Source organism: Mirounga angustirostris, unplaced genomic scaffold (genome assembly GCF_029215605.1).
Source record: "Mirounga angustirostris isolate CCGP_5_RB_7025 unplaced genomic scaffold, mMirAng1.0.hap1 SCAF_8, whole genome shotgun sequence".
NCBI classification, from domain to species: Eukaryota; Metazoa; Chordata; class Mammalia; order Carnivora; family Phocidae; genus Mirounga; species Mirounga angustirostris.
In genome coordinates, this window is record NW_026991716.1 from 28,760,555 (window position 1) to 28,782,526 (window position 21,972).

The 21,972-nt window shown below is 46.5% G+C and overlaps 2 protein-coding genes and 2 non-coding genes across 5 annotated transcripts; 1 reads left to right on the plus strand and 3 right to left on the minus strand.

The window, feature by feature from the left end:
- The first annotated feature begins 4,155 nt into the window (after positions 1-4,155).
- Positions 4,156-5,039, plus strand: MCCD1 (mitochondrial coiled-coil domain 1). The gene is made up of 2 exons (XM_045866138.1): positions 4,156-4,323; positions 4,854-5,039. The coding sequence occupies exons 1-2, from the start codon at positions 4,156-4,158 to the stop codon at positions 5,037-5,039; spliced, it is 354 nt and encodes a 117-aa protein (XP_045722094.1).
- Positions 5,040-5,237: 198 nt separating this feature from the next.
- LOC123837549 (spliceosome RNA helicase DDX39B) lies at positions 5,238-21,946 on the minus strand. 2 transcript variants are annotated; one of them, XM_045866533.3, is made up of 13 exons: positions 21,655-21,751; positions 21,284-21,384; positions 17,945-18,138; positions 16,372-16,616; positions 15,237-15,364; positions 14,854-14,946; positions 11,050-11,233; positions 9,848-9,966; positions 7,449-7,580; positions 6,403-6,512; positions 6,167-6,311; positions 5,880-6,027; positions 5,238-5,556 (listed from the first exon to the last, which is right to left on the minus strand). In XM_045866533.3, the coding sequence occupies exons 1-13, from the start codon at positions 21,734-21,736 to the stop codon at positions 5,540-5,542; spliced, it is 1,698 nt and encodes a 565-aa protein (XP_045722489.2). In that variant the 5' UTR covers positions 21,737-21,751; the 3' UTR covers positions 5,238-5,539. The 2 variants fall into 2 exon arrangements, with proteins under 2 accessions (XP_045722489.2, XP_045722495.1); XM_045866539.3 differs by lacking the exons at positions 5,238-5,556; positions 5,880-6,027; positions 6,167-6,311; ... (6 more) ...; positions 16,372-16,616; positions 17,945-18,138 and adding an exon at positions 19,644-20,773 and having other exon boundaries at positions 21,655-21,946.
- LOC123838073 (small nucleolar RNA SNORD83) lies at positions 10,922-10,998 on the minus strand. Its single transcript, XR_006789407.1, has one exon. It is a non-coding gene; the product is annotated as a small nucleolar RNA SNORD83 (small nucleolar RNA).
- On the minus strand, positions 17,133-17,210 carry LOC123838071 (small nucleolar RNA SNORD83). The gene has a single exon (XR_006789406.1). It is a non-coding gene; the product is annotated as a small nucleolar RNA SNORD83 (small nucleolar RNA).
- Positions 21,947-21,972: the final 26 nt, after the last annotated feature.

Consider the following 21,972-nt stretch of genomic DNA (forward strand, 5'->3'; position numbering starts at 1 on the left):
AGGTTCCTCAAAAAAATTGAAAATACAGCTACCCTATGACCCAGCAATTGCACTACTGGGTATTTACCCCAAAGATACAAATGTAGTGATCCAAAGGGGCACACGCACCCCAATGTTTATAGTAGCAATGTCCACAACAGCCAAACTATGGAAAGAGCCCAGATGTCCATCAACAGATGAATGGATAAAGAAGATGTGGTATATATATATAATGGAATATTATGCAGCCATAAAAAAAAAAATGAAATCTTGCCATTTGCAATGACGTGGATGGAACTAGAGGGTATTGTGCTAAGTGAAACAGTCAATCAGAGAAAGACAATTATCATATGATTTCACTCACATGTGGAATTTAAGAAACAAAACAGAGGAACATAGGGGAAGAGAGGAAAAATAAAACAAGATGAAATCAGAGAGGGAGACAAACTATAAGAGACTCAATCATAGGGAACAAACTGAGGGTTGCTGCAGGGGAGGGGGTAGAGGGATGGGGTCACTGGGTGATGGACATTAAGGAGGGCACGTGATGTTATGAGCACTGGATATTATGTAAGACTGATGAATCACTGACCTCTACCTCTGAAACTAATAATATATGTTAATTGAATTTAAATAAAAAATTAAAAATTAAAAAAATAAATCAAAGAACTAAATAAATGAAAAGAGATTTCATACTCATGGATAGGAAGACTTGATGTTGTCAAGATGTCAGTTCTTCCCAACTTGATCTTTAAATTCAACTCAATCCCAGGGCGCCTGGGGGGCTCAGTTGTTAAGCGTCTGCTTTTGGCTCAGGTCATGACCCCAGGGTCCTGGGATCGAGCCCCGCATCAGGCTCTCTGCTCCACGGGAAGCCTGCTTCTCTCCCACTCCCCCTGCTTGTGTTCCCTCTCTCACTGTGTGTCTCTCTGTGTCAAATAAATAAATAAAATCTTAACCAAAAAAAAAAAAAAAATTCAACTCAATCCCATTCAAAATCTCAGCAAGTTATTTTGCAGATATTGACAAAGTGATTCTAAAGTTTATATGAAGAGGCAAAAGAGCCAGTACAGCCAGTCTACCATAAGAACACAGAGTTAGAGGATTGATACTACCTGACTTCAAGACTTATTATAAAGCTATAGTAATCAAGACAATAGCCTGGGTGGCTCAGTCAGTTAAGCGTCTGCCTTCGGCTCAGGTCATGATCCCAGGGTCCTGGGATCGAGCCCCGCATTGGGCTCCTTGCACAGCGGAGAGCCTGCTTCTCCCTCTCCCACCAGCTTGTGCTCGTTCATGCTCTATATCACTCTCTTTGTCTCTCTCTCAAATAAATAAATAAAATGTAAAAAAAGAAAAAAGGAAAAAACAAAGACAGTGTATACAGTACTGGTGAAAAAACAAGTAGATCAATAGAACAGAATAGAGAACCCAGAAATAGACCCCACATAAATACAGTCAACTGACTTTTGTCATGGAAGCAAAGGCCTTATCATGGAGAAAAGGTAGTCTTTCAACAAACAGTGCTGGAACAAGTAGACATCCACATGGAAAAAAAAAAAGTGAAATGAGAAAGCTCTCTTGAAAGGTTACCGTGAAGGTCACCTATGACAAGAACATAAATTGCCCAGCAGGTTCAGTGGACTTCAATATTCCTAGGTACCCATCTCCACAAGAGTGTCATATGAAGGGTACCGTAATTTATGTCAGTCACAGTCCTGCCAATCCACTGGGTAGGATGTAGTGTCAGCACATTGGCCTCAGGAAGCTCTGCAGCCCTTTGACCTTGTGGATGATGTTCCCCATAATCCTCTGCTTGTCTCTGGGTGAAAACTAGGCTTCTCCTGCAGAAGCCAGGCCCAACTCTCATTTGATTGTCTATTAAACATAAAGCCTTTTCTTAAAAGGGGGGGGGGGGGGAGACTCTATTAAGACACTGTGAGAGGAATGCCTGGATGGCTCAGTCAGTTAAGCATCTGTCTTCAGCTCAGGTCATGATCTCAGGGTCCTGGGATGAGTCCCACATCTGAGAGTTGGCTTCTCCCTCTCCCTTTGCCCCTCCCCCCACCTCGTGCTCTCTCACAAATGAATAAAAAAATCTTAAAAAAAAAAAGACAAAAGATACCCAGGAGTAACAAAAACATATGTAACATGAAATTAAACAAACTGGTTTACACGTGTTTATCTTCATTCCTTCATTTCCATGATTATGAGATCCAAAACACATTCAAAAGATTTGAACTGACTCAAAGGTCAGCCTTTCCTTTATATCAATTCTCACAGATGAACAAAACCCCAATCCATAGACTCTATTTTAACTTAGGTTTAAGACTACCTACTACAAATTATTGGGAGAGTAGTCCATTTTGGAGTTCATAACCTAAAATAGAAACTCAGATGGTAGAAATGCCTAGTTTTCAGGAAGGATACTTTGTTATTTGTGCATCATTTAGATTGTCTTACAGAAGTTTCATTTGCTGTATTTTCTTAATGGCTACAAATCTTGCTTTTAATTTATCAATGTGGTGAGTTTAGCTTCAATACCAGTTGCTTGTAATCTGTTTAACCTTATATTGGATAGTTTCCCACAACCATAACATTAGCTTGGGCCTCTTATGTTCCAGTAATTAAGACTTTAAGCCATGCATATACTGCAAGTCAAATAGGAATTGTGCAAAGACTATCGCTGAGAAACATGAGGAAGCTTCTCTTCCAAAACGTTAACGAAGTTTAGGTTCTTTTTCCACTGAAAAGTGAGAACATGTCAGCTAATGAGGAATGTGGGGTGTTTGGCCTCATCTAAAGGTGCTTCAGCAACCCCCCCCCCCAAGTCTGAGAGCCACTGACCTCCAGGAAGATCACCCTCCCTGGTTCCTGGATCCCCATGCTATGGCAGAGACCATCTTCCCTCCAAATTCAGCATGATGTCACAAAGATAGTGAGCTGGTTAGCAACTGTCCACTCTCCTGCCATCTTGTTTTCTGAGATACTTTTTCTGAGGGTCTACCTTTTCCCCCAGATGATCAAAACTGGGACCATCCACTCCGAGCCACCTCTGCCCACTGGGATGTAGCGTGCTCTCCAGCCACAGGACATTTCAGGACATACTGCAGGAAGGCCACCTGTACACGAGGCTCACATCACACATTTAAAGTGAGGGCTCACGAGTTCAACAAAGCTTGAAACCTGTTACCAGTGTCACGTTCTTTTCAGGAGCCAAGGGTACAATGACACAACAGTGCCCTGAACTAACAGAGAATGCAAACCCCTACAAACATGCAATGCAGACAAGAAGGAATGTCATTATGGGCCAGCGAGAAGAGAAAAAAACGGAAATAAAGGGATAACCAATACTTGAGCCAGGTCAATGGCTGAGCTTTCAAGTCAGGTGGACCTGGACATGAATCCTCCAGGCTTTTCCACCATCCAGCTATGGACCTTGAGTCCCGAATGAAACCCTTCTGAGCCAGTTTCCTACACACCAGCAATGTAACTTGTACCTTGCAGAATTGAGAAATGAGAAAAGACATAGTGCTAAGAAAAACAGACACTAAGACGTAGGCTGGGCACCAGTGCTTTTTTTTTTTTTAAGATTTTATTTATATGACAGAGAAAGTCACAGAGGGAACACAAGCAGGGGGAGCGGGAAAGGGAGAAGCAGGCTTCCTGCTGAGCAGGGAGCCCGATGCGGGGCTCGATCCCAGGACCCTGGGATCATGACCTGAGCTGAAGGCAGACACTTAACGGCAGACACTTAACGACTGAGCCACCCAGGCGCCCCCGGGCACCAGTCTTCTAAAGCAAGTTCTGCCTGGGGCACCTGGGTGCCTCTGTTGGTTAAGCATCTGCCTTCAGCTCAGGTCATGATCCCAGGATCCTGGGAAGGAGCCCCATGTCTGGCTTCCTGCTCAGCGGGGAACCTACTTCTCCCTCTCCCCCCTGCTCTTGCTCTAAAATAAATAAAATCTTTAAAAATAAAGGAAGTTCTGCCTCAACTGGCAGAACTTTTTCACATCAGGAAGACTCTGTCTGGGGCCAGGTTGGGAGGGAGGTAAAGGTAGGGGCAGGGCCCGGGGCAGGTCCAGTCACTGAAGCGAGGCCAAGGCCTGGAAGGAAGGAGTCAGTTCCTGGTGGCTCTTGGGCAGTTCAGACAGCTCGCTGCTTGCTACACCAGCCATGGTACTCCCTCTGCCCTGGCTCTCATGTTGCTGCCGTCGCCTCCTCCTGCCTTCCTGGCCCCTGGCCCCCCATGGCTCCTGGAGGTGCTGCTCCCAGAGCCCCAAGGCAAGCACAGAAGAGCCGACCAGCTCCACATGCAGTGGGAAGATAAAGTCATCCCCAAGGGTAAGTGGCACCAAGAGCGGGGGAAGAGGGTAGGAGGGAGGAGGGGGTAGTAATCCCTTTAATCTTGTGTCACAGGCCTGCTCCAAGTAGATACCCACCCCCAACCCCCAGAGCTCTTGGCCTAGTTCCAACTCCTAGGTCCCTAGCACCTTCCCCACCCCCACCCCTCTCTAGACCTTAGGGCTCCCTGTCCCCACAGCCCTCCCTCCCTGCAGAGTCCATGAAGTCCTTGGACAGGAATTTCCCCTCACCTAACAGTTAATTATTTCTTAGTGGGGGGAGGGACAGCCAGTCCTCTCCTCTCCATAACCTCCCTTGTATAAGGAGTCCAGTTATAACCCCTGAGCAGCAAACTGCCCCCCCAAGGGTCTTATGCCTAAGACCAGAAGCCACCTTGGCTTCACAGTACAGATGCCCTTAATACAACAGGGTTTAAAGATTTAAACTTGAGAGGCAGAACGCCTGACTTCCAGCAAGCCTCAGCCCCCTGCCTGGGCTGATGCTCCCTCCCCTCTGCCCCCCTCACTCAGGGTCCCAGGCCCCGCCCCACAGCTGAGCTGGCCCAAGCCGAGGAGTTGCTGGAGCAGCAGCTGGAGCTGTACCAGGCCCTACTGGAAGGGCAAGAAGGGGCTTGGGAAGCCCAGGCCCTGGTGCTCAAGATCCAGAAGCTGAAGGAACAGATGAGGAGACACCGAGAGAGCCTAGGAGACGCCTAAGCTTTCCACCAGTTCCCACTTTACCTTCTAACACTGGAAACACTACATACCACCCACACTGGGCCTCTGGGTCAGAAACATCCCAGCCCCTCCCAGGCCACTAAGAAAAATGTAAGTAGCAAGGAGCCACGGCCTCTGCATTCTTAGTCACATCGCCCTCCCCTCGCCCCTCCCCACTGACCTGGGCCCCACAGAAGGGCACACAGTCTTTACGGGAATATACACTGAATCATGGCCTAGCCTCACCCTAAATCCAATAAATGGATGGAGCACTTACAGACACCACAGACGCATACGTTTTTTTAGTTTTGTTAAAAAAAATTCAGACAATTCAGGAAATACGGGTTTAGGAATGGTGGTGATGCAAAAGGGGGGAAGCCATGGGGTGGGGGTGGGGGTGGTCAGGGGTAGGTGGCAGTAGTGTCTCCTTCACCCCATGCCTGCTGTCATCTCCTGAAGAGGGACAGACCGTCGCGTTCCAAAATGGGTGGGTGAGTCCTCTACCGCGTCTGTTCAACTGGAGGGAAAACATGGCACAATTAGGACAAGACATGGAAAAGGCAGGGCTGACAAAAACACCACCCACCCCCATACATGCAGAGATCTGTAGTTTGTGGGTGCAGAGGATAAGTTGGGGGTGGGGAAAGATAGTTTGTTAAGAGAAAGAGACCTACAGGTCAACTAAACATCCCAACAGGGGCATCAAGATCAGGGGCACACAAACTTGCCAAGTGCCTCTTACGCACCAAAAACTTTATGTACGTGAGATTCAAGAAACACACTAGGGAACGAGGAGACTCTGAAGAGTTGAGAAGCCAGTTTCCTGAGATCCATACTCACTGTAGGAGGAAATGTCTATCTCATCAGGCAGCTCACTAATATTGACTTCAAAGCGATCCTGCACGTCATTGAGGATCTTGGCATCATTTTCATCCGACACAAACGTGATGGCCAAGCCCTTGGTGCCAAACCGACCTGCTCGGGCCACCTGGAAGGAGACAGAGGGTAGCACTGGCAAGACCCCAAAGCAGGAAGACACCCAAAGGAGGGATGAGAAAGGTATGAAGACACAGAAAATCAGGCAGCAGGAGGGAACAGTGAGATGCCCATGTAGGTGTGGAGCTTACCCGATGCAGGTAGGTGTCGGAATCCTCAGGCATGTCATAGTTGAAGGCAATGTTCACCCGCTCAATATCCATGCCTCGGCCAAATAGGTTGGTAGCCACAAGAATTCGTCGTTGAAAATCTTTAAATTGCTGATACCGAGAAAGCCTTTGTGAAATTAGAAAAATGTTGAGTCCCTTCTCTCAATGGTCTCTTTTCCTTCCCAAGGACAAAAAACATCTTTCCACCTCTGACTCACCTCTCCTCCTGGGGCATCCCTCGGTGGATGGCAATGGCTGGGAAGTTCTGCTCCACTAGGAGCTGGGCCAAGGCAATGCAACGCTGCACAGACTTCACAAAGATCACCACCTGAGTGTGTGACAGGCGATGTGGGTACATGTGGGATATGTGAGAGATTATGTGCGAGAAGAGTGTTCAGTAACTCCACTCTTCCAAAGAAATTCCTCCTAATCCCCATCATATATTCCTCTTCTGTTCTAAATACAACTTAGCCTTTCTTACTCAGCTGATTTTTCCTGAGCAGACATGCTCAGAGAAGGTACAGAGAATAGTAACCAAAACTACCAGGTATGTTAGGAGACAAGAGGCTAATGGTAAAAATGAGCAAGTGCTAAAAAGTAAAACTAAAGTCTGGAAAGATCTTGACCAGTATTTCCTGCTCATCAGAAACACGCATAAGCAACCTACCTTTAAGTTTTTGGTGCAAATAAACCACCCAACAGGTTAGGTTATGGAACACTTCTTCTCGGTAAATAGCATGAGAAAAAACAAATTTAAGAACCTAGCAAACCCGGGCGCCTGGGTGGCTCAGTTGGTTAAGCGACTGCTTTCGGCTCAGGTCATGATCCTGGAGTCCCTGGATCGAGTCCCGCGTCGGGCTCCCTGCTCGGCAGGGAGCCTGCGTCTCCCTCTGACCCTCCCCCCTCTCATGTGCTCTCTCTCTCTCTCATTCTGTCTCAAATAAATAAAATCTTAAAAAAAAAAAAAAAAAAGAACCTAGCAAACCCAAGATATTTTGGAACTTTTACCAGCTTATGAAATCCCCTCTTCTTTATTGAGCTTTTTCTTTACTAAACACCTGGCTGTGACAGCCATGGAACAGAAAAGCAGCTCTCACCCTGTTTAAATTCTCATTTAAAAGAATTTCACTTAAAAGGCAATTTCTCCACCATTCTCGAGAAGCTCTAATCACATATGTCATGTCCTCAATAAAAGAGTACTTAACCAGGTTTCTGCTACAGTTGGAGACGTGCTCATCCCCCTACTGGACCTTGAACAACTGACCTGATTGAACTCAAGGACATCGAGAAGGTCAAAGAGCTTCCGGTTCTTCTCGTTGTCCTTCAGTTTCACGTAGTACTGCTGCAACCCATGCAGCGTCAGCTTCGTCTCATCATCCACGAAGATCTCCATTGGCTGGGGGGGGAGGGGGAGTAGGGGGTGGGGAACGGGAGGAGGGCAGAGTGGGGGGGTTAAACCTGGGGGGGTGGAGGAACTTATCTCCAATACACCCCATGGGGGGATGGGGAGAAGAGAAGACTGAAAACCCCACCACACTCCCAAAAATACCCCCATTTTAATGTGGTCTCTTCCACATTAGCTCTGATTTCCCTCCTATCAGATGAGTTTTAAGACTGCCCAACCTCAAACTGTCATGGGAAGGGAACTTTGCAGGGAGGAAAAGGAGCAGTGAGACCACCCAATGGCAAGAAGCCATTACCTCAAAGTGAGGTGGCAGAAGAAAGAAAACAATGGGAGATGATCCCCAAAGGGAGAATGTGATCCAAATGCCTGGGAATTGATGGGACAGGGTGACTCAAGGTCAGAGTTAACTCCACCACAGCTGGTTGTAAAAATATAGGGGGAAGACAGGGATTGCTCCATTTGAGTATCTTCTCAACTAAGAGAATCAGGGGGCGCCTGGGTGGCTCAGTGGGTTAAGCGTCTGCCTTCAGCTCAGGTCATGATCTCAGGGTCCTTGGATCAAGCCCCACGTCAGGCTCCCTCCTCAGTGGGGAGTCTGCTACTCCCTCCCCCTCTGCCCCACCACCTGCTTGTGCACTCTCTCTCTCAAATAAATCTTTAAAAAAATAAAAAAAAACCCACTAAGAGAATCAGATCCACATCAGGAGGGTGGGTATCTGTTAAGATCAGAATGCTACAATGGATGGTCTCAAAAATGGCATGAAAGAGAAGGAAAAGTTACTCAAGATGAGTAACAACTTGCCCTCAGACCACAAGGGAATAGATGGCACCCACTGGACTCTGAACTGAGAGTCAAACCAACTATAGTGTTACAGGGATGGTACCAATAAATGGTGTTAAAAAACAAAATTCAGAGCAGCAGATACACATTCATCTTAAAAAACACACACACACACACACACACACACAAAACCCTTGAAGGGGAGGAAGTAGCATAAAAAAATATAAATTGACACAAGACTCAACTCCTGAGTCCAAGTTTCCTAGCACTCTTCACTAACCTGGGGACGTAATTAATATGAACACCCAGGGTCCAAGATTTCAGGAAAGGATGTGTGGCACGGGAGAAAACCAGAAGCCCAATCCCAGAAAGCAGGGTAGCAAAGGCAGGCTTTTCAAAAAGAAGTTCCATGGCCTCCTTCAAATCTAATCCTAGCCCCAAGTATAGCTAAAAATAGTTAACACCCCATGGGAAAGAGCAGTACAGGATAGGGAAAGAATACACTGCACTGTTTATACAACAGGCCCCATCTAGCCCCAAACCCTAACACCCACCTAGTTACATCCAAGTGGAGCTCCTCACTTTACCTTTCCCATATCCCTCTCCTTTGAGTATTAAAAAATTGTTTTAAAAAGGAAAAAAAAAAAAATCTACCCCCCCTTTTAGGACACCCCTCCCTCCAACACATATGGGGGGAAACGGGGAGCACGGCACGCCTTGGATTCAGGAAAAAAACCGGGAACGGAAAAAGAGGCTGGTTTGGTCCTCAGCTTCCTGGTCAGGTTTCCCCGCGGCCTCCGCTGCCGCCATCCACCGCTGGGTGCCGTCCGCATTTCCCCCGCCGCTCCACGGTGCTTCTCCGCTGCCGGCTCACATCAACCGAGATTCCAGATGGGTGCGAGGAGGTATGGACAGGAAGGAGTAAGGGATCGGGGACTGAGGTGCCAAAGGCCCCCACCCCTGGAGGTGGGGAGGGAGCGGATTCATTTGTGCTGTTTGCTCTTCTTTTGGACATGCCCTGCCATCTGTCTGTCCCTCTCTTGCTCTCCTGCCACCGGAAAAGTTATGAGTTTTGGGGAGCAGAAGGCTCCAACTGTCTGCTCGATGCCACCTTGAGGGTGCGTGGCTGTAAAGGGGTGTGTAGGAGACGATGGGTGGGTGGTAGGGCAGAAAATTCTGCCCTCCCCCAAAAAGAAGAGGTTCAAAAATGCTGATGGGGGGGGAAAAAAAAAGGTCGAACACTACCCGCTCTCAAGTTAACCCGACCAAGTCTTCCGGAGTTTCCCTGGCGCCCGCGCAGACCCTAACACTAGCTGTCTCTGCCTCTGTGTGTCTCTTCAAGGAGTCATCACTCCCAGATGGGCACGTGCCCCCTTCTTGGCACTTGAAGGACAAAGGGAGTCTGGAGGAAGAGGGTGCGGAAGGGGAGGAGGCAGTGGGCGGGGAGTGGAGGGAGAGAAGGTAGAAGGGTATTTACGTCTTGCATGAACTTGCGGCAGACGGGACGGATCTCTTTGCTCAAGGTAGCACTGAACATCATGACCTGCTTCTCATGGGGGGTCATGCGAAAAATTTCCTGGACATCCCGACGCATGTCTACAAGAAAAAGGAAAAAAATCATAGGAGAAAAGCAGCATGTATCAGACAAAAACCAGAGACTGCCTCCCCAACAAGGTGAAGACTGCTGGAAATGGGTAAGCAAGAGTCATTTCACAGAAAGATTGGTCTCAGGTACTCTATTCATTTGAACTACCATAAAATCACATCCATTGCAGTAACACCATGGAAATAACACACAACGGAATTTGAAATAAAGACTTGAGATCAGGTTAACCCGATTCCACTTTTGTGTTTTAACCAAGGAAGAAGATAACGAAATCCCAAATCTCACAATTATGATATGGAGATGAAACTCACTGCAGAGGCTCACAAGCCTAAAACCCTTGAGAAATGTTTTACAAGGCCCTTCTCCCTACTTTCTCCCCATGCCCCAGCTATCTACAAATACTGCACACCTAATTACATTCTAGCTGTCAGAGTCCATTCCACGCTTCCTCTGGATCACACTTTCTATCCAGCCAGGCAAGTGAGATCTCTACCTCAAGCCCACCTTATAGCTCACCATCTGTAATAGCCAAAGATCATCTGAAATGACTTATCCCTGGGGCTATCCATCCCCACTCTCTCATTTATTAAATGTGAGTTCTTACAGTTTTTCTTTCTTGTGGCATACTGGACTACAGAAAATCCCATAAACTCTCCACATTAATCCTGAGGTCTAAAGATCTATTCAGCTATAAATTCAGATGTATGCTGTGCAGGGGATGCCAAAGAGTAAACAATCTTTCTCCTTCAGTTTATTATCTCCCCAAACACCCAGCATAAAAACCTATGAAGGAAAGAATAGTGGTGTGACTGATGTCTAAGATCAGCAAAGCCACTCCTCTCAAAGACAAAGAAACCTCCATCACAGAAAGGAAGGACAAAACACTGTTCCCCTTGATCACCAAGGTTGCTTAAAAAGCCTAACAAAAACCAAGAGGGGAGCCAGAGCCATCAGTCATGGGTGATAGATTAAGAGTCATCCTGGCACTGAAGTGCTCCTGTATCAAATAAACATCATTTGGCTCTGAAGGGCAACTCCCAGATCACTAGCCCCATCCCAGCGCTGCCACTCACCGAGCTGTTCAAGCATCTTATCACATTCATCCAAGATAAAGTGTTTAATGTGTTTGAGATTGAGGCTCTTATTTCGAGCCAGGGCGAGGATGCGGCCAGGGGTCCCCACAACAATATGCGGGCAGTTCTTCTTCAGCACCTCTTCATCCTTCTTGATAGACAGACCACCAAAAAACACCGCGACCTGTATTAACCGAGGAGAAAACAGTGTCTCACAAAAGAGTCCAATCTCCCCACAGTTCCCTTCCTTTCAATTTAAACGAATTCTTAGAACATTTCAAAGCTAGAAGGAACATCAAAGGTCACCCAATCTAAAATTCTTATGTTCCCCAGACACTGAAGAAACAAAAGTGACTTGCCCAAAGTCATGTGACTAATCAGGGTGGTGAGGACTAGCGTTTTCTTCTGACTTAATCTAATAATCTTCCTTCCCCTGGTGCTATGGCCAGACCTCACTCTAAGAATGAGGACAGCAAGGGGCGCCTGGTTGGCTCAGTCAGTAGACCACATGACTCCTGATTTCAGGGTTTGAGTTTGAGCCCCACATTGGGTATAAATTATAAATAAATAAACCCTAAAAACAAAAGGATAACAAGAAATAGTAATCACCAGACTGCAGAGTGCCACACAACGCTCATGGAATATCAAGTTTTCCTAACTAAACTCAGATCTTTTTTTTTCTCTTTCTTTCTTCCTGCTTTCTCTCTCTTTTTTTTCAAGTAGGCTCCATGCCCAGTGTGGAGCCCAATGCAGGGTGTGAACTCACGACCCAGAAATCAAGACCTGAACCAAGATCAAGAGTCGGACGCTCAACTGAATGAGCCACCCAGGTGCGCCTCTGAAGATTTTTAAACACCTTTTTGAACAAACCCTATGAAATTACTGATTGAAGGTAAACATATTACTCCATATTAAAAACATTAGGGAAAGATTTGTTGTGGATATAAGCCTTAATACAGTATCAAATGACACCAGAAACTGCTTTCTAGTTTCAGAAAGAAAGATCAATCACAGGATCACACTGTCAGAATAAACCTAAAACCACTAATTATGGGACAACAAAATTTGCAACAGAACAGGAGATACACAGCGTATCAACTCAAGAATTCTTGCCAAAAATGTTTAACTTCAATTAGCTGAGCTTTCAAATATTATTTCTGTTAAAGGAAATACGGAAAGAAAACAACTTAAACAACACTGTAAGGGAGTAAAACCAGACAAATCCAGATGTAGGATATTCTGTAGAACTAGCCCAACCTCAAACAAGTCACTATAGCACAATTTTAAACAAAATAAAAGGTCATGACGATTTATATTTGATCTTAACACCAAGAATATTCTGTTTTGAGGCACAGTTGAAAGAGCATGCAACTCTTGATCTCCGGGTCGTGAGCTTGAGCCCCACCCTGGGTGTGGAGATTACTAAAAAAAAAAAAAATAAACAAACTTAAAAAAAAATTCTCTCTTGGGGCGCCTGGGTGGCTCAGTCATTCAGCATCTGCCTTCGGCTCAGGTCGTGATCCCAGGGTCCTGGGATCGAGCCCCACATCAGGCTCCCTGCTTGGCGGGAAGCCTGCTTCTCCCTCTCCCACTCCCCCTGCTTGGGTTCTCTCTCTTGCGGTCTAATAAATAAATAAAATCTTTAAAAAAAAAAATCCTCTTTTAAGCAGCATAAACTGGTAAGTTGGACCTATAGAGGAGGAAATGCAATCCTCGCTCACTAATGAGCCAGCAATAAATGTTTCAACAGTCAGAACAACGGAAACTGTTTTCTGGTTTTCAACTTTTTAGAATCAACCAGCAGCAAGACTACCTGGTGGAAGGACAATGATACTGACAATGTAAGAAAATAGATACGCGTAATAAACACACACACACGGCATTTAAATTATTTTTAAAGAATTAAAATTAATTTTCATATAACAAAAGAATAATGTAAACCGTCTGATCTTTCATGAAAAGTAAAAAAGACCCGAAATTTGATAAAATGAGAGAACAGTGCCTAATACTTGGTGTCACAGAACCATTAGGGGAAAAAAAGGTTAACTAATGATTAACTTCTGTGAGGTGCGATCAGAGATAGGAGAACAAAAATCTTTTCATTATGAGGCCTTTTAAATTACTCCAGCATGTTTACCCCACTCAGATACTGCTATTACTACTTTGGTTTTTAAGACTACTTTTCTTTTGGGGCGCCTGGGTGGCTCAGTCGTTGGGCGCCTGCCTTCGGCTCAGGTCATGATTCCGGGGTCCTGGGATCGAACCCCACTTCAGGCTCCCTGCTCCACGGGAAGCTGCTTCTCCTTCTCCCACTCCCCCTGCTTGTGTTCCCTCTCTAGCTGTCTCTCTGTCAAATAAATAAATAAAATCTTTAAAAAAAAATACTTTTCTTTTTCTAATTAACATATAACATATTATTTGTTTCAGGGATAGAGGTCTGTGATTCATCAGTGAAGACTACTTTTAGGGGGCGCCTGGGTGGCTCAGTTGGTTAGGCATCTGCCTTCGGCTCAGGTCATGATCCCGGAGTCCTGGGATCGAGCCCCACATCGGGCTCCTTGCTAGGTGGGGAGCCTGCTTCTCCCTCTTGCACTCCCCCTGCTTGTACTTTCTCGTTTGCTCTAATAAATAAATAAAATCACTAAAAAAAAAAAAGACTACTTTTAGTTTAAAACTACTTTAGTTTAGGGGCGCCTGGGTGGCTCAGTCGTTAAGTGTCTGCCTTCGGCTCAGGTCCTGGGCTCCCTGCTCAGCGGGAAGCCTGCTTCTCCCTCTCCTACTCCCCCTGCTTGTGTTCCCTCTCTTGCTTTGTCTGTCAAATAAATAAAATCTTTTTTTTTTTTTTTTTTTAAAAAAGGACTACTTTAGTTTAGCTCAGTTAAGCATCTGACCTCCACTCAGGTTGGGATTGAGCCCCACATGTGGGCTCCCTCTGCCCACCCCCCACCCCTCGGCTCATGCGTGCTCCCTCTCTCAAATAAATACAATCTCTTAAAAAAAAAAAAAGTGACTATTTTTACATTAGGGCTAAGACTCAACACATAAAGTAATGAGTAACAGGAGAAAATAGCAACAATCCAAACAAAAGTACTGTTCTTCACCACATCCTAGCCAGGAGAGTAGGAAGTTATACACATCAGTGCTTCTCAAACTCCAATTACCGGGAGATCTTGTTAGAATGCATATTCATACTCAGTAGGTCTGGGGTGGTACCCACATAATCTGCATTTCCATCAAGCTTCCAAATGATGCTGTAACTATGGGTTTGGGAACCACACTATGAAAATCAAGGTTATATATGGAAAACAACCCGAGCCTATTCTGTTGTGGCCCCCAAACATCTTCCGATTTTCTACCATTTTAAAGAATCCTCAAAAATCACACACCACACTAGAAGTATTTTGGAGCTCTCAGCCTTCTCTTGCCACAGACCCTAAAATTCTCAAACTATCAACCACAGCACAGTGAAATAAAAGTCAATATGAATAAGTAGTTAACAAAAGTGTGGTATCATGATAAGCATCCTCCGTAGACCATTCGTGCAGTCTCCTGCTGCACAGCTATATTAACACGAGATAACCTAATGCTTCTCCAAAATTAGAATATAAGCAAACATCTCAGAAATTACAATGTATTCAAGTGATCCCTATAACATACATCTCTTGCACACCAAAGTTTACAGAAACTTACTAGCTATTACATGTAATTTAACAACTCTGGACATGAAGACTGCTGGTCTACAAGTCTTCAATGCCTTCAACACCCCACACCCTCACCCTCCCAGGTCTCTTTACCCTGGCTTACCTTGACATTGGGCATGTATTTAGAGAAGCGCTCATACTCCTTGCTGATCTGAAAAGCCAACTCCCGAGTGTGACACATCACCAGCACAGACACCTGGGGGGTGGGGGGGAGTAGATGGAGACAGTTTATCCCTTTACTATGCCCTCTGGGGAAGCAAATGGTCACAAAAGCACATCTGGCAGATCATAAATGACTTCAACTCTGCAATCTAAACCGTTAACCCCATGCTTACTATGTAATATCCCCCATAACCATCAAAGGTGACAGAGGCCATCTTAGCAACAAACACTCATGGCTCCGAATGCATCACATGGCTAAGACAAAACACCCTTCTCGAGTATTTCTAACCAAAATGTCTTCCACAGCACTCTCCCCCAGTGTACCTGTCCAGTAACTGGCTCCAGCTGTTGCAGTGTGGCCAGCACAAACACTGCTGTCTTCCCCATGCCTGACTTGGCCTGGCATAGGACATCCATTCCCAGAATGGCCTGAGGGATGCACTCATGCTGGACTAGAAGGCGGGGAAAAAAGATAAATTAGACTTCAGTCTCCAGATAACTCCACCTTTTTTCCACCCTGCCAAACCCATTTCTCACCGTTCAATTCTTAAATGTTTATCAATTCCCAGACCTTTTCTACCTCTCTTCGCTCCCAAACTCATCCCAAAAGCAGACCTTCCTAGTTCTTTCTCACTTTAGCCTCCGACTCCAGTGCCCCCTCCTCCATCCTGCTAAATACCCTCTTGCACCTACAAACAGCTCACCTTTAATGTTTCTAACTGTCCCTATTTTTCCTTAATCTGTAACAATGCATGACATGTGAGTGCCTGCCTCAGGCCATTTCTCCAACTTAGCTTGCCACACTTTAGGCCACATAACCCTGCAACTCTGAAGGGCTTGGTAGCTGACCCAGAAGCCACCCACTTTAGATCAGCCATTAAGGTTTCCAGAGACCAGAGCTGGCCAACAGAGAGGGACTTAAGGTCCAACCAGCTCCTCTCTGGAAATTCAAAATTAGAAACCTAAATGACAAAATTAAAAACAAGTAGACAAAAAGAAAAACCAGTCACAAGAACAAATGGCAGACCTCTGAGTCACTTTTTTTTTTTTAAAGATTTTATTTATTTATATGAGAGAGAGAGAGAGCGCGCGCACGCGCGCAAGTAGGCAGGGTGGCAGGCAGAGGAACAGGGAGAAGCAAGTTCCCTGCTGAGCAGGGAGCCCGATGTGGGGCTGGATCCCAGAACCCTGGGATCATGACCTGAGTCAAAGGCAGTCGCTTAACCAACTGAGCCACCCAGGCGCCCCTTTAAGTCCCTTTTCATGTCACTAGCTTCTCATGTTATCATGTATGAAAAACCCATCTATATAAATCTTTCCTACTGCTAAAACAGTTTTTGATCCTTTATCTCCTGATCTAGCCTAAGTAAGTTTGTACGACTTGAGAGACTGTTTAACACACCTGTTTCTTGTATCCTTAGAGAGCTTAATGAATACTCTATGCTGGGCAGAAATTTACCTTCTGATGGATGCTCAAAGCCACAGTCAACAATGGCCCGGAGCAACTCTGGCTTCAGCAGGAAGTCACGAAAGCCAGAGCTGTGGATGGAGACATAGGAGCCCTTGACATCCTTCTTGGCAGGGGCCTCAGCCCCATCTCCCCCAGCTGCTGTCTCCACCTCATCTTCTTCATAGTCCAAGAGCTCATTGTCCACATCATTCTCTGCCATAACTGGGCCGGCAGGGGGAGAAGGGGAGGGGTCTCTGGATGGTTTCACGCAGAATAAGTGAAAACAAGGAAGGAGAGTGGGGGCTTGAACAACAGTTTAAAAAAAAAACACACACACACCCTAATTTGTGATAGAAGAGCTAGGAAAAAAACAGATGGAAGACTTATTAGTCACGAGCAGAGCCTTCACCACCTCTCTTCCATCCCCACACACTTCCCACTTTCCCTAAACTGTGACACCTTTACCTGGAAAAAAAAACTAATAGTAACACAAAACATAAAAGCAAAAACAAACATAACACAGTGGTCCCAGGTGAAGTGGTTAAGACAAATCCCCAACAAGATTAGGATCAGAGTAGCATAAACCAGGAAGTAGGAAGGGGAGAACCAGCATATGAATTCCTGATCTGTAAGTAACAATAATGAAGAAAACAAAAAATGAAAAGCAAAATATGTCAAGGCAGTGCAGAATGGAGATGACAAGATAAAAATGAATCCTGAAAAATCCTCAAAGGAACTCTGTGCTTTCCCAATAATCTCCCTAACAAAGCAGCCATCAGTCAAGGGTGATAGATTAAGGTCATCATTGCGCAAAGCGCTCACTTCTCAAAATAAAAACATCATGTGGCTGCCATCCACCTCCCACTCCTCAGTAACCTCCTTCTGGTGCTTAATCCCTGTGTAATTGACGGGGGAGGGGGGGAGTAAAAGAGGAATGGCTCGGTCAGAAGTATTCATCTCTTCCCCATACAATGAGAAAGAAAATAACGGATACACTCGCTACAGCTTTAACAGAAACTTTAGCAAGGGATCTCACAACACCCTTGCGTTACTCCTCACGTGAGACTCCCTTCCGATAATCACACAATGACACCATGCATAAACATTTGGGAAACGTCCCAAATAAAGGTTGGTTAAGTCCAGCTGAGGAAAGTCCAACTAGGCCCAGAAGCCGGCCCCTCCTCCTATTCCCACCTTGGGCCATGAAGAGGACCCAGAGAGGAGAGGGAAGGTGAAAAGAGCCCCGCCCTCCGCAAATGCCCAGGACCAAAGGACACCTAGAGCCGCCTCTCACCATCGCTAGGGCCTCCGATAAACGAGGAGCGCAGCTAAGGAGCAGGGAGCAAAAGGAACACAACGGCGCTGGGGCCACCATCTTGGATTGGGCCCCCTTGTATCCCTACCTCTACCCCCCCCCGAAACTCTAAGAGCTCTGAAAAGGAAAGCAAGCAATAGAAATAATGACCCAACTAGGCCCCAGGGACCCGACCATAGCCTGTGCAAGCGGTATCAGGAGTCCATGGGACAGGATGACCGCAAAGAAATGCAGATGGAGGCGGATGATACCAAGGCCAAAGCTTACCCGAGCAAGGCGAGCGCATATGGCGGCGGCAACAGCGACGAAGGAGGGACTCTGCCTTCACTTCCGGTTCTCGGCTTCCCTCTTACCCGGGACTCCCGCCTTCTCGCCTGCCAGCGCGCAGGCGCAAGAGACCGGAAGAAGATCCTTCCAGACTCAATAGTTCCGTGCGCGCTGGGGTTGCCTTTAAAAAATGCCTGTGTGAAAAAAAAAATTTTTTTAAGCCACTTCTAACTCCTCCGCTACTGCAAATAACAAAAGGCATAAAGGAAACTAGCATCATCTCCCACTGTTACCTTTTTTCTATTGTCCTCGTCTACTCCACGTCCCTCACCTCTTCCCTTAGTTTCTTGCCGGGCAGGTCTTCTCTCTGGGCACCCCTCCGTAGGCGCCCCGCTCGGTGGAACAGGATGGAGGGGGCTGGGAGTTCCCACGGGGTCCTTGGCCGGGTAGTCAAGGTGACCCGGGGGCGTCAGGAGCTAGTCTGACCCCAGCTGAGCGGAAGGAATGACCCTGAGCCGTGCTCACGGGTCCTCCCCTTACCCTTTCCCCAGTGGTGGAGACGGTGGGCGGCATTTGCCTCAAATAATGTGGGCCGATGTAGTTGATGCCCCAAGGACCCCGAGGCTGATGGGCAGGAAATTCGAGGCAGGAATGTGTTCTGAATCCACTGAGTGGGGGACGGGGCGGTCTAGATTCTGCCTCAAGTGTTGAAGATAAATGGTGGGGCTTGAGGGTTACACAACATCCCATAAGTATTGTTAATTCGAGCAGACTGTCTTAGCCCCGCTTCCAGCAGCCCCATTGTTCAGCTTGAATTTTTTCCTGAATGAAACCTTTGACACCCCAGTCTTTGATAGGCCTCAGAAGTCAGACGTGATGTCAACAAAAATGATAGCAAACGTTTGGCTCTTTACCTGTTACCACAGTTAACCGTTTGACACTAAGGAATAGATACCATTATTCCCATTCTATAACAAGCAAACAAATAAAGCAATATGTCCAAAGTAACAAAGCTAGTACGGTGACAGAGCCAGGATACAAATACATTTTATTCTCTATTGTATCCACCTCCCTGCTTAAAGAGTCTGGTTAATAATTACACTGTGGATTACCTCATTGGTTCAAGTCTTTGGCTTGGTGAAGCAGGGATTGTTTTCTGTGGCCAAGAGAAATAACAATGATCCAAGGATGGTGTCATAGAAGGACAGTTTTCCCGACTCTAAGTATCCCAAGTTTTGGGGCACCGGGGTGGCTCATTCTGTTAAGCGTCTGCTTCGGCTCACGTCATTATCTCCAGGTCCTGGGATCAAGCCCCGCATCAGGCTCCCTGCTCAGCAAGGAGCCTGCTTCTCCCTCTCCCTTTGCCCCTCCCCCCATGTTCTCTTTCACTCTGCTCTCTCTCGAAAATAAATAAATAATCTTGAAAAGAACAAGAAAGCAAGATAAGGAACAAAAAGTGCTTGTTCCTACACTGCAGCTTTTCTCCATAGTTGCCATCTATAGTTCTCAGGTTCCCAACGAGTAACCCCACCTTTGTTTCTCACTTTAGAGAAATAATAACACACTAGTTCCTTTTGTTTTTCCAACAAGTTTCAAAGAACAGCCCTTTGGGGTGTTTGGGGAATACATAAATAAAAAACAAGAGAGTGACTGAAAATGAGAAATGATGAAGCAAAAGGAAGCTGCTTCGACACACCAGTTGATTTGCCCATAGTTTTTTTATTGACACTTTTTCATTGTTACAAGGGAAACGTGTTCAAGATGTAGAAAGGAAAGCCATGCATACAACGGAACATAGCATCACTTTAGATCTCAGGAAGCAGTGAGCATCTGATGGGCCTTCGGGGAAATCGGAAAAGGGGGAATCCAATAAAGGGAAAAACCAACTTAGAAACAAAAAGAAAGACTAAGAAATTCAACATCTTCCTGGAATCACAGTAGAGAGGCTAAACGAGGTCTTCATTACTTTTCAGGGATCATAAAGCTCTGGGGAAAGAGAGGTGGGAAGAACTAATTCTTCAGAGAATTACTAGGTTCACAGAATGAATGAGTAGAACTAGAGAACCGTTGACGAATGTGAGGAAACAGCTGTGTTTAGGTTTTGGCAGGTGGGCAGGGAGCGGTAATAATACCATAAAGCTACCATTTATTGAATCACAGCTACTAGATGCCAGAAACCACACTAGGCTCTTTACAGAGTGATTCCTAATCATTGCAGCAACCCTATAAGGTAGGTATTATTATCATCATCATCATTTTAGTCCCGTAGAGGAGGACATTGGACTAGGGGTTAAGTAGCTTGTCCTGTCCCAGCAAGTGGCAGGGTTGGGAAAGGGACTTCAGCCTGCCAGGCTCTGAAGCCAAAGTGTTTTTCACATCCCTACTTCTCCATGATACAAATTTCAAAGAGGGGTCAGGTGAGGGTGACTTGGGAGTTTTCAAGGTCCCAGTGAAGGTTAAAGAACAATAAGGAGATTCAGATCTGAACAGGAGAACTTCTAAATTTCGCAGAATTATTGGATCTTGCCCCTAGAATTTCCAGGGAATGGAGAGCAAGTGGGAAAGAAGCAGCGAAGATGGTGGGAGGTAATTTTGATTGGGGGATTTCTTTGAGGAAGGGAACTGGAAGGGAACAGTTAGGCCCTACGGTGGATCCTAGACAGCAATCCGGTAGTTGGGGTGGACCTGGGGCCTGACGTCGCAGACCATGCCAAGAAGTTGGGCCAGGACGCGTTCTCGGTTTCTCTGCTGGGAGCTCTGCATGCCCTGCACTTGGCGTCTTGTAGCCTGTTCCACCTCAGCCGACAAGTTCCCCTGGGAGCCCATGGCCTGGGGGGATTGGGAAAGGGATGGAAGAGAGAAAGGCAAAAGCAGAAACAGAGAAAGAAGGGTCCAGGCAGGTGGAGAGAAAGATCCTGGAGCAAGGCCAGGAAGAAAACCCCTTGCCAAAACCAGCCCCATCCCATGGAAATATCCAGACACCAAAGAAAGCAACACAATTCCCTTTCCTTTGGGACTTGACATGCAACTTCATCCTAAAACAGACTGTAAAATCCCCACTACCTCACTACACCTGATCATAAAACTCTGCCTTCTACCCCAAATGACATCATACTCCACGTAGACGGTGGCAATTCCCCCCACAAGCTGTATAAGTCTTTCAAAACTCTCAGATTCTCTTCCTTATCACACATCTTTATCAATAACGTGGTCCCTCCTAAGGGTCCCCTTCAGCCCTTTACCACCTTATTTTCTTGTAGAGTCACACTGTCCACACCTTATCAGATACACCCACCACTTTGCACCCTGGGGTCCCATCTCAACTCTCCCACTACTCACCGCCTGCTGCTTGCTCTGGAATTCCTGCTCTCGCTCTCTACGGTACTGTTCCACCTCCATTTGTGCCTCCTCCTTTGCCTGCTTCAGACGCCGGGCCTTCCCTGGAAGCAGAAGAAAGGGCAGGGGGTGGGGGTAGACCCCCTCACAAAATGTGATAGTAGTGGTTATTCCTTTCCAGAAAGTTTTTCTGCCTTCTCTCAGCCAACCAGGTGCTAGATTCTAACACCCACCCATTTCTTCCCTCCTAATCAGCCATCCCAGCCCCAGCTTTCTCCCCACCAGCCTTGGATTTTCCCAGGGACTCGAATGTTTGCTGTCCCCCCACCCCAATTTCCTTTCCAGACTCCTAAGGGAGAGAAGAGGAGACTCACTCTTTCTGGCATCTGCCACCTTCTCAGCCGCCCGCTTCTCAGCTTGCAGGAGCTGCTGGATACCCTGGGACTGACTGGCCATTTCTGTCGTTATTGCTGATGCTCTTTCAGATGCTACCAAGGTACCAGATGGCTCCCCCCACCCCACCCCCAACACACACACACATACACCGCCTACTTCTCCTCTTCCACCAGCTCCTTGCTGCAATCCTCCACCAACCCTGGGTCTTAGTGCTCCCCTTTTCCGCTCAGCCTCCTGCACCAGGTGTCTCCCCCAAACTGATCCTCCCATTGATGGCTGGTCTCTTCTCCCACGTC